The sequence below is a fragment of the Centruroides vittatus genome, unplaced genomic scaffold, assembly GCF_030686945.1.
Source record: "Centruroides vittatus isolate TY-2023 unplaced genomic scaffold, ASM3068694v2 contig_439, whole genome shotgun sequence".
NCBI classification, from domain to species: domain Eukaryota; kingdom Metazoa; phylum Arthropoda; class Arachnida; order Scorpiones; family Buthidae; genus Centruroides; species Centruroides vittatus.
Window position 1 is genome coordinate 2,462,107 of NW_027122239.1, and position 12,976 is coordinate 2,475,082.

The following is a 12,976-nucleotide window of genomic DNA, read 5'->3' on the forward strand; positions in this document are numbered from 1 at the left end:
AACAACTTCATAATAAATTTATAGATATATATATATATATATCTGTTTGTCTTAGATAACAAATTTTCAATACTAATAATTTAAACATTTAATTTTCTTTTTGATTTCAAAATAAAATTAAAAGAAATAAAAATGGGATAAGTAAGATAAAAATTTATTCCATTTATAACTAATAAATTTAAATATAAATATTAACTTTAATATTAGAGAAATATTAAATTTTTAATTTGAAAATTTAAAATATACATTGGATAACATATCAAAATTTATAGAAAAATTATTGGCTAAAGATCAAGTTAACTTAAATGTTAATCTCAAATTAGTAAAATTGGTATTTTCCTTTTATTAAAAATATTATATCATCATATATTTTTATTACTATTATCATTAATGTTCAATATATAATAAATGTAAGTTAAGTTAAACTTAGTTAATAAACTACTATTAAACTTCTATTGTTTAGTCCTATCTGTGCATACAGTTCTACCCCATTACTTCCTTGTTAGAAGCGATTTACATAAACATCATTATTTTACAGCCTGTTCTCAAATTCTGTTTCATATTTTAGAATGGAAGAAAAGATAACATTACATATTTTGCCATTATTTTCAATTTTGTAATTGACATTGATATCTTATTTCCAGTAGGAACCATCTCCACAACCTACAAAGGAATGGTAAATGCTTAGTTATTGACTTAATATACACTGGCAAAAGATATACAGGATTGTACTATTCTTTAAAAAAAAAATCAACTGGAGGAAAGACTTTTATCTCCACTTGCATATCTAGAAAAATTATTTATAGTACATTATCACAGTCATAAAAGCAGCTCTTTTTCCAGAGTCTTTTGTCTGCTATTATTCCAATTTGAAATGCCCAAAAGTATCAAGATTTTTGAACTTTTTCAAAATTATAAATAATGGATTATGAAACTTATTCATAACCTGTAAGATTAATATTTGTAATCATTATACATGTTAATTTTAATTAATAATTTAATGAAATAAAATTTTTTCATCACTCTTTTCTGTTTCGTAGCTATTTGATCCTAAATTGCTGAAATATGTTTAGAACTATGTCTGTTATTTTCAGTTATTCAAGTATTTTTAATAAGTATTTTCTCATTAAAATATATCTTCAAAAATTAGTATATTATTATACATTGGATAAGTCTGAAAATAATTTTTAATATATTAAAAAAAATGACATTTAAGATTATGAAAAACTAATTACTTTATAAAGTTAGAGGTAAGACTATAAAAATTTCTAAAACAATTATTTAAAATTTTAACCTTTATATCTTTATATCTTTAATGGTGCTTTACATAAAGAATTTTAAAGATATTTACATACATTTATTTTACTTTTAATTTTGTATTTTGATCTATTTGATTCTACATTATAATTTTTTTTATTTTAGTATTATAAAATTATGTTTTTCTTAATACTTTTGAATAAACAAACAAATAATTTTTGTCACATTGACAGCAATACAAGATTTTATTATATATAATCTCGCAAGTAATTGCTAATATATTAATACTCAAAAATAAGCTTCAAAATTTGTAGTCTATATAAATTTTATGCAATCCATTTATATTTTGATATAAAATATTACAATTATCCCTGAGTTTCATTATTACACAAGCTCTTTACATAAAATAGTATTAAACAGTAGAGTAATATAACTGTTAACTAAGAAATTTTGTGATTTAAATTTTTAAAATTTATAAATAGGTTAGCAAAAATACTTTGCATAACTTTCTACTCAAAAAATACTAATTAGTATTGTTTTTATTTATAATTATAACTACTTTTTTAATTGTAGCTTTATTCTATGCTTGTTTTTCATTAAAGCAGGAAAAACAGATTATTTCATTTATCTTATTCTATTCAGAAAGGAATACAAATATTCAGATTTATTAAATCTTTTAATGTAAGGCCTAATGCAATCTAAATGCAAATAAATATTACAAGGTATTTATTGCATGCATTTAGAATAATTAAATCATCATAAGTTAAACTGAAAATGTGAGTAAATTGTATGATAAATATTATACTGTTTTCTGTCATAATTTTTTAATAATCATTTATACTCTTCTATGATATACAATCTTAATCGTTATCAAGTGAAACAAAAACATGTAATAAAATGACAGGTGTTCTTAATACATTCTTGCTGAATATTCAACTTTTACTTTTTTATTTTGATTCTTTTTTAATTCAAATATTGTTCATTTTCTTTTGTACGATGATAAATAGGAATATACATAAGTCAATTTCAACTCTAATTTGAAATACTTAACTATTGCTTATTGCCTTCAAAATATTTTACGTACTTAAATGTATTTAAATAAAGTAAGAAAAGTATAGTTTAATAGTATGAACACAGAGATTTTTCAATATTTTTTTTAATATAAATTTAATATAACTTCAATTGCAATTTAAAAAAAATATATTATTAATACATTATCTTCTACGTTTATGACATACTTAGTTTATGAATAAGTGCTGTATTAATTTTACTACATACTGTACTATGTTTCACTTAATGGTAGTTCATAAAAAGTACAAAATTTATTTAAACTAAATAATAATTTATTAAAAGAATTGATTTACCTGACCATCTTTACCAGGTGGACATTTGCAAATTCCATTAGGATCATGAAATTCTTCAGGACAATAAATACATCTAACAAAAACACATAGATTTTATAAAATAAATATTCTTAAAAAATATTATTCTCAAATATGAAAACTAATACGCTACACTCTCGCTAATCTGAACCAATTATTTTATGCAGTTGTTTTGAATTAGTGGGGTTATAAAGAAGTGGAAATCAAAAAACACACAAAAAATATATTGATGCAGAACCAAAAACAAATTTCAGGAAGATGAGTGCAATAACATAAATGCATTCATGTAATGAAATAAATAATATTAATTATATTTTATAATTATTATAGGAAGCTTTACTGCCATGCTTCATTTCTTTAAGGCAACCTAAAACTTGGGGATCTAGTAACCATTTTAAAAGTCATGCTCATTTTATAAGTGAGTTGAAAACTATAATATATTGGGGCATTAGTCGTCGGAGGTGTTGGTGAACATTTTAGTGGAGCTTGATAAGTGCGTATTGGTGAATTTGGAAAGCCTTAAATAATTATAATATGATGGTTCCAAAGAAGTGGATATTTATAAACAGATTATCTTTGGTTTTAATTATAAGTTTATTGTTAATTGCCAGGATTGAACCAAATCCAGGTCCTTTCCCTTGTGGAATCTGCAAGTCACTGTAATGCAGAAACTTGCAGGAAAGTGATAGAGAAATGATTACCAAGAGTAACAATCACACCAGGAGACACTAAAAACTAATTTTTATGTACACAATTCTTATATATAGTATATTCACAGACTTTACAGGTGTCTAGCACATGGCAGCTCAGAAAAAAACAATCGGTAGATGAACGACAAAACAGTCCACTGAATACCAAAAATATTCACTTTGCAGGAATTCGAATCAGAGACAAACCTTTTTTATGATGATAAATGTTGTATCTAACCAGCAGTTCCTTCAATGTTAATGAATTACACAAACAGTTAGACTTGCATGTCTTCCCAACACGAAGAAAGAATAGAAAACTCTGCTGAACCTCACACTAGGGCAAGACACTTCCTCTCACGTCCCCAAGCAGAATATCGAATTCCGATCTGAACACCTCTTTTATACCGCATCATTGGGACAGAGCTGCCGTACGGAAACTGCCCAAAGACACGCACAATAGAACAAACAAAAAAAAATAAACATCATGGGCAAAAGTACAAATAATAATTTTCGTCACATACAAAGGCAACCGACACACAGGAGGTGATAGTTAATATACAAAGGAATCCTATATATATTTTTTTATGAACAGAGTCCGACCATAAACATTTTGACATATCCTCAATCTCTGCAACAAATGAGTCAAATGGATATGCAAAGAAGGGGACAAGGTAGATTACATAAGGATAATCTCAAAGTAAAGGAAAAAGGAAATCAATTGAATGACTTAATTAGTAAAGACTATTATCAAATAGAGGAAGATCTCAGTAAGAGCAGTCCAGTGACTTTGAGAACAACAAAAATTAATGAATATTTTGAAACAGTACATCATAAAGAATTACAGATACAGGATGAATCTCAATACTCATTAAAATTGATATACAAACTGATACAGGATAAATTTTCGCAGCTCCAAAATGAACTTCAAGGAATTAGAACAGAGGTTAATTCTTTAAAAGAAGAAAATAAATATTTACATGGAGAGTTGTCTCAACTATCCCATAAAATAGAAGAAATGGAGAAAGGCCTAGCCAAAATATGAACACAGTCATTAATAACTGAATTCGTTCATAAAACTACTGTAACATCAGCACCACAGGACATTATTGCTAATGTTCAGGAATACACAGAAAGAACTTTGCCTGTGGATGAAGAACACGATAACCAAAGCATTTTTAGTGATAGCAGTGAATATTTCAATCATTTTCAAATGTGTTTATTGTCAGAAAGTGACAGCAAATAAAATCTTATGTATAACTCACATTACATATTTTACTCAATTTTTACTTTTCTTTGTTTTTCAAATAAAATGTATGTTCCTATAATTCATTTTAATTTATGCACATTGTATGTAAAATAAAATTTGATAACAGACAAAAAAAAAAAAAGATTCTAACAAGATTTTTCATATGGTTTATTTAATTATTTTTTGTTGATTTCTTAGGTCTGTAACCAATCTTCTAATTTTCCATATATACAAGGTATTTTTTACTCATAATTTCCAGAAACCAATCTATCATGTAAAAACAGAATTAGGTGTACTTTATGCATATAGTAGCTGAATTTAAAAACCTGTAAGTAAACTGTTTATATTTTCTTCAGTTTAAGAAAAACTCAAATTAGAATGCAAAAATGAAAAATATATTCATATGTCCTGAATGATTGTAATTAAAGTATACCTAGTAAATGCTCTCTGCAGTGATATTTAGCAGTACAAATGCAACTAAATCTGGTATGGTGACATTTCCATAAAAATAAATTAATACCAAAACTCATCATTGTGGCATTTTTGGTACTGAAAGCAACAAAGTGGTTTCCTCTATATAAACACATGTTGCAGCCAAGCCAATAAAATGGCTACTGTTTAAGCAACTGTTTTCATAAAGCAACTTCACAAGAAATTGTAGGTGCACTTCAGAAATATTTTCATCATAAGGGATTTATGCCAAGGACCATTTACACCACAAGCTCTCATGAGAATGATCACTCAATTTAAAGAAACAATGTCTAGGAGTGTTTAATCATCTGTCCAGTTGAGGATACAAACCTATCTATGCACTAATCATTGAAGATGTTGAACAGTCAATGAATAATATTGTATGTTCCAGTAGTGCACGACTGTTGTCACAGCAGTTGAGAATATTCTATGGCACAATGTGGAAGGTAATAACAAAATTGGTGTGTTGTTATCCATATAAAGATCAGTAAAAACCTGCAGTTGCTTGCTGCCAACAGAGAAACCTGATTTACTTCTGTATTGACATTCCTTGCTAGAGGCCAAATGATCTTTCAGATTATATTGGCCTATAATATAGCTACTATTTAATAATTAAATGTTCAGTAATTTTGCATAAAAGATGTTAGGCATCATTTCTTGATAAATTTAATAACTATAAAAAAAATTTTAAATTTATTCCTTGTCTATGACATGCCCACTTTTATTCCTTGAAATGAATAAAAGTGGACTTATCTTAACCATGAAAGATCTCATGGAGCAACAAGGCACATTTTCACTTCTGTGGAACACTGAAAACCTGTAACTCTTGCATTTGGGCCATGGAAAGCTATTTTGTTTTCCAGCAGATTCTTACAGCACTTATCTAAACTTATCTAAAGTTACAGTCCAGTGTGAATTCATTGCTACATTTGTCCTTGGCCCATTCTTCTTCCACAAAGCTAGTTCCAATGTGACATGCTCTGTGATGACTTAGAAATACTGATATATCCTAAACACTTTTGTTGTACCCTAACTGCAACAAAGATGCAGTTAGGGTACAACAATACCTTGAATCAATCAATTTCATGAAGAGAGGAGATGGAGAGGCTCTCCACATACTGGATGATGCTTACAGCAGTGTAAGGTATGGAATCGCCAAGACGCGCGATTCCCACCTGTTTGTTACAATAAACTTTCATAACGGAAAAGTCGTTAAGATCGGCCGGTAGAAACGACCGTTAGGAACTTCCGTGGGAAGAACCGTTAAGTTTCAAAGCGTCGACCATCGGACGATTGGCCGGCGGGAAGTGACCGTTGGCGGCCATTGCGGGAACATTCAAATTTGATTGGAGCAGGGTTCGAACGCCGTCGACTATTTAAGCTCGGATCGAAGTTCGTATCGGGATCGGCTGGCATCGGATCGGAGGTGATCGGATCGGATCGGATCGGATCAAGGGAGATCGTCGTTATCGAGGTGCTAACTAACTCTCTCGTTGGAAGTTACGTGTTTGTGTACGAACTTGTTCCTGACTCGGAGGTTTTGTTAATTACAAGTCTGTTTGTTCGTAAGGAGTTCTTTCGACGAATTTGTACGGGAATAGTCGGTTGTTGTTCAGACTAGTGTTTGTGCATATTTAATTGTAACTCTAATTTGGATTATTTTGTACATTTACTGTAAATATAAAATTTGTGTTTTTCGTCAAACCGACTGAGTGGTTATTTTGAACATTACTGGCGCAGTCTCGACAGGATATTTTGGATACTTTGGATTACGTTGGATTATCCTGGATTATACTCCAAAGAATCGGAAGAACTGAGCTACGACAGAGAAGCAGACGACGTACAGAGCATCACCAGCAATTAGACCCAGGTAAATTTTTTGTTTCTCGCTAGCACACAGAGATGCCTAGACGCGCGAAATCGCGGCAGCTAGATGCTAAAGATTGGGAGGACGACGAGCCGGGAACGTCGCGTAGGACAAGCGGGTCAGGAGACGACCTCGAAGCACTGAAGTTGCGGATCGAGCTCGCGAAAATAGAGGCGGCGAGCAAAGAAAAGGCAGATGCAGAAGCGACAAGAAGGGCAGAAATACAGTTAGAACAGGATAGGTTAGCACACGGGTCCCGGAATAGTGAGGACGGTCTCGGCAAAGCGAGTTTTGACGATTACGCCCGTAGAGTAAGGGGGGCTCTACCGAAGATGCCGGAGGAAGAAGAGGCAGTGCCTTCGTGGTTCCGCTTGGTAGAGGTAATCTTAGAGACTTACGAGGTTCCGGCGGAAGCACAGGGGAAGATAGTGCTGGGCGCATTGTCCGAAAAGTGTAGAGCGTCGCTGGCTAGATTGCCAGCGGAGAAAATTAAACATTACCCTTCCCTGAAGGAATTCGTCCTTGAGGAGCTGAGGCTCTCCCCCGCGGAATACTTAAAGGGGTTTAGGCGGGCAGCGCGCTTCCCAGAAGAAACGTGGCCGCAGTTTGCGTCGCGCCTGAAGGATTTATACGGTTACTACGTAGACAGTAGGGAGGTGCGGACGGTAGAGGACCTGGTAGAATTGACTGTGGCGGACCACCTAAAGACGCTATTGCCCCCCGAGGCGAGGAAATACGTCATACTGCAAGAAGGGAACGGGTGGAGCAAACCCGCGGTTCTAGCTAAGCATATAGAGAAATTTGCAGAAGCGACGGGCGGCGAACTAACGTTAGACAGGGAATCTGGACGGCAGCGGGAACAACAGGGGAAACCGTCAAGGGAATTGAAGCCCGTGACACGGGGCGCGCCCGAGCAACACACGAGGAATAGTTGTCACGTTTGCGGTAAAATGGGGCACTGGAGGAGGGACTGCCCCAAGCAGAAGCGGTCCAGCGAGCTGGACCGGGCGAGGTTGGCACCTGCAAACGAGCCATCCCGACCGAACGAACGTTTAGTGGCAAGAGTGACAACATACGACCAACCGGAAGCCGATGATTCGCTACGCAGAGTTAAGTTGGCCTGTGGCGGAAGTTGCTTGTCAGCTATAGTCGACTCGGGAGCCGAAATTTCAGTTTTGAGGAAGTCAAGGGTACCAGCGGTGACAGAAACGAGGGGGAAGACACGGTTAGTTGGAGCCTTCGGTCACCAGGTAGAGGCAGGCTTAGCGTCAGTGCCGCTTGGATTGTGGGAGGAAGGACGCGAAGAAACGCCAGGATCGGCACGGGTGACGTGTGCGATCACCAATAGGTTAGGGAAAGCGACAGACGCCCTCTTAACGGAAAGGGACTTCCGAGCGCTGGTAGAAGCGAGAGAGAAAGCGGATTCCGAGGCAAGAAAAAGGGAATTATCTGAGGAGCAGAGTATATTAAGTGCGGTAGCGGGGATGTTCGTGGAAGCGAGCGAGGGGGTTAAACGAGAGCCGCCCGACGACAAAAACCGGGGGATGGTCATAGGACCGCTTGACCAGACACAAGGGCGGCAGCGCACGGCCCAGTGTGAGCGGAGGGCGCAGTCTGAGCAAAATAAAGCAGGGGATGCGACTCCTATTGCGAGGAGATATTCCGGTAGCGAATCGGATAGCCGAAGCGAACGACCCGCCGCGAACAGGAAACTGGAGAGCGAGGATGCTGATGAAGGGAGGCCGGAAGTCAGAGCAGTAAAGAATGGGGTAGCTGGGACGCCTCAGGGTCAAAATTGTGGCGTCGGGGAAATAATCGACTTGGGAGATATCGGCCGGGAACCCGCGACTCAGTTGGCGCAACACGCCGATGACCAAAGACGAGCGATCGGGGAAACTAGCGAACCGCTGCTAGGGTTACCGAATACGACACGGGATGAGCCTCTGGATGCTACGAAGGAATGTCATTCCGTGGACGACTTGGCCGGATTGATTGGGCAACAGGCGAACGTGATCTTGGCGACCGTCACTCGGGTTCAAAGAAAACACAGCGGTGAAGAGACCCGGAGGTCTCAGGCCACGGCGGGCGCGGCCAGTGGCCAATCAGGAACCACCCACACACGTGCTAAGTCCGGAGGGAGGCATATTGCCGGTCCGGAAAACGACGGACAACGGTCACAACCGAGCTCGCGGTAAGAAACCCAAATTCCGTGAGAAGGGCCGAGTGACACCTGGTGACCAACAAAACCGGATGACGCGCCGAAGGCGACGGGGACGACCTCCTCGTAGGGGGACCGCGCGGATAGGTCTCGGGGATTCAAGGGGTCCTACACCATCGCGAGGCATCTCTGTGCTCGGGTTATAGCGAGTTTGCCCGGTTGTACCGGAGGTAAGGGTCAGTCCGCACGAACGGACATTTGTAAAGTTGCTGAGTGTTGTTGGATCAAACAGGCTTGAGCTAAGCGCAGTTTGATCCTTGGCCGCGGAGGTGTAAGGTATGGAATCGCCAAGACGCGCGATTCCCACCTGTTTGTTACAACTGAACTTTCATAACGGAAAAGTCGTTAAGATCGGCCGGTAGAAACGACCGTTAGGAACTTCCGTGGGAAGAACCGTTAAGTTTCAAATCGTCGACCATCGGACGATTGGCCGGCGGGAAGTGACCGTTGGCGGCCGTTGCGGGAACATTCAAATTTGATTGGAGCAGGGTTCGAACGCCGTCGACTATTTAAGCTTGGATCGAAGTTCGTATCGGGATCGGCTGGCATCGGATCGGAGGTGATCGGATCGGATCGGATCAAGGGAGATCGTCGTTATCGAGGTGCTAACTAACTCTCTCGTTGGAAGTTACGTGTTTGTGTACGAACTTGTTCCTGACTCGGAGGTTTTGTTAATTACAAGTCTGTTTGTTCGTAAGGAGTTCTTTCGACGAATTTGTACGGGAATAGTCGGTTGTTGTTCAGACTAGTGTTTGTGCATATTTAATTGTAACTCTAATTTGGATTATTTTGTACATTTACTGTAAATATAAAATTTGTGTTTTTCGTCAAACCGACTGAGTGGTTATTTTGAACATAACTAGCAGTTTCTTTGACGTTTCACCAATAACAGAGTGATTAGCATTTCCTATCATCTGGCCATCTCATTCTCTGGATCTTAACCCATACAATTTTTGGTATGAGGATGCTTAAAAGTGTGGTTTACTGAGAACATGTTGCAAATTTGGCAACCTTGAATGACAGTATCATATTGCATATAAGAAGCCTCCAGAGAATCAATTAAAGTGAACTGTTGAACACACTGTTTGCCTTCAGGTTTTACATCTTCAGAATGGGAACCAAATTAAGCAGTATCTCCTGTACCACTCTCTGTATAGCATGAGTGTCTTGTACAAATAAAATGTGTTGTATAAATTGCTAAAAATGCCATAGTGGTGAATTTTGATACTAATTTTTTTTAATGAAAATATCTGCTTGTTCTGAAATGTCACCATACCAGATTTGGTTGGACTTCTAAATATCTGTGGACAGCATTGATCAGGGGAAACTTAATTATGATTACTCAGTATTTTAGTTAATAAACCTAAAGAATTTAGAATAATTCATTATTGAACAATAAAAATGAATTCTGTTAAAGTTAAAATAATTTCTTAATAACATCTTACCTGGAATCTGTACTGTCTGGCCAAGTAAAACTGGGACAAGGAGAACAGGAGTGCTCAGTGATATTATACTCATTTAATTTTTCAACTGAAAATAGTGTCTCCATAAGTTATACTCATATTAAAACTATATATTAATTAACATTATATAAGTTTTATATTTTCATCATTAGATAAGTTTAAGAAGTCATAATGAAAATAAGTAAATAAATCAATCACTTCTGAGATAAATAATTTCAGTCGTAATTTATCAATGTCAAAGGCAAAGTACAAAGTTACATTCAGATGCACAAGCAGCATTTTGAACATCTGTGCAAACAGATGCAAGTTGTCCAGATAAAACATGGAAATAGTTAAAATTGTAATACAGGCAGACGTTGACTTTCATATTGACATCTCTAAATTGTTTTTCACATCTTCAGCTGACAAAAATTTTTAGCTATTAAACAGTGGTCCTTTCTGCCAGTTTTGGATTTGATAATTAGGTGGTCATTTGTGAAAATTAATTTTTATTATCTCTTTTTGTTTAATCTAAGGTTTTAATGTTTTAAATAATATTTTTTGAACTGTACTGTATTTTCCTACTTTATTAATTAAGAGATTTTATATGTTTTCTCTTTAGCTCTCTGAGAACGGACTCCTTTTTTAACATGCAATTTTATTGTTCAACTTTTGTACATATTATTCAGGAACACATTATGCCTGAAAGTTGAAGATTGCCTGTAATATCCAGTATCTTGATATTGCAAGTCTTACTAAGACTTTGAATATCAGGATATTGAATATTGATAAGTAAGACCATTTCTGAAACACCAAAATACAGTATCATTTTATTTAAATTCTGGTATTTCATTACTGATACAAAAACAAAAACTATCTTTTTAGTGAAATACAGAAAAAGTTGGTAAAACATCTTCCATTCTTATAAATTTATTTATAATTTTACAATAAATTTATAAGAGAAAAAGTATTCAGGCAGAAAAAATGCACAATCAATACAAAACAAAATTATCAAAATCAGTTTACTGTTTCATTATAACTATACTTTTTTCATCTAAGAATGCACTGCATCAAAACAAACCTTCTCACTGTGTTTGTATCATTCTGTAATGAATTCTATGATTTGCCAGCTCATTTTGGCCACATGTGTAACATGTGGCCAAAATGAAACTTTAGCGAGATTGAGGCCGAAGTTTTAAACGTGAAAATGTGTATGTCAAACATTCAGCGCCGCTTTCCTGTAAGCCTAGAAGTTTGACAATGGCATTTGGAATGTCGAACATGATTCCACTGACTTTCCAAACACCACTGTCAAACTTCTAGGCTTACAGGAAAGCGGCGCTGAACGTCCGACATATCCGACATACATGTTTTTGCATTTAAAACTTCGGCCTCAACCCCGCTATTAACAAATTAGGATACACTCTATAAACAGAAGAAAAAATACAAAATTTATAGATTAAGATAGAAGAAACAACAAAAGCAAAGATGTTCTTGTTTAATTTATACGAAATGTATTTGCATAAAAATATTTTAAATAAATATTGAGATACTTTGAATTTTAAATCTTTCTATTAAAACATCAGTATTGATTCACTGTTTATAAATAATGTAATATATATAACAAAAATAAGAATTTTTTTTACATTTAAAAATAATTTTATTTACTGTCTTCAAAAATCTGAACCTGTGAATCCAGCATTTCTTGAAATATTTTGAAATAATTAAAATCTCTAAAACAACAATATGGCTAAAAATATCCATACTTTACTGATTTTATATTACTTATACTTATTAAAAATATTTCTGTTTAGTTTATCTTTTTTATTAAAATAAAATCATTTTATTAAATTAAAATAAAAACAACTCAGCTATTTATCTAAAGCAGTAATTCTCAAGCTTTTATTCGTCATGGTACACTTTTAATAATTTAAAAATTTGGCGGCACACACAGTTACTTCGGTAAGTATCTGCAGGACGTCATAACAGTGATTTTTTAAACGCGGTTGGTTATTTAGGTCCACATTGTCTAAATGCTTTGGTAACTACCGGCAGTTACCGGTAACACCGGTTACAATTTCCAAAAGCGCCTTAGGAAGGTAGAACGTATTGAACTACTTGTCTGACGTCGCTTATGTACGAGTATTCGCAGTGGTGGCACATTTCAAAAATCTCGCGGCACACTAAAGTGCCACGAAACAGTGGTCGAGAATCACTGATCTAAAGTAAAAACAATGCGCTTAAATCAAATAATTGTTTAATAGGAAAACATATCAAAGTTAATTTAGAAAATAATTCAATAATTTTTTTTTCAATTTTTTAGACACTGATATAAAGTCCTACTAATAAGTAAGGTCCGAGTAGACAATTACAATAATACAATAATTCAATAACTTAATAAATT

At 35.0% G+C, this 12,976-nt stretch overlaps 1 protein-coding gene across 1 annotated transcript in view; it reads right to left on the reverse strand.

Moving 5' to 3' along the window:
* Window positions 1-12,976, reverse strand: part of LOC136977038 (meckelin) — a 43,525-nt gene that overhangs the window by 24,774 nt on the left and 5,775 nt on the right. The window contains exons 4-5 of the mRNA XM_067272470.1: window positions 10,576-10,660; window positions 2,622-2,694 (exon numbers count right to left, since the gene is read on the reverse strand). Of these exons, the coding sequence (XP_067128571.1) occupies window positions 2,622-2,694; window positions 10,576-10,660 (158 nt within the window). The remainder of the gene's footprint in view (window positions 1-2,621; window positions 2,695-10,575; window positions 10,661-12,976) is intronic.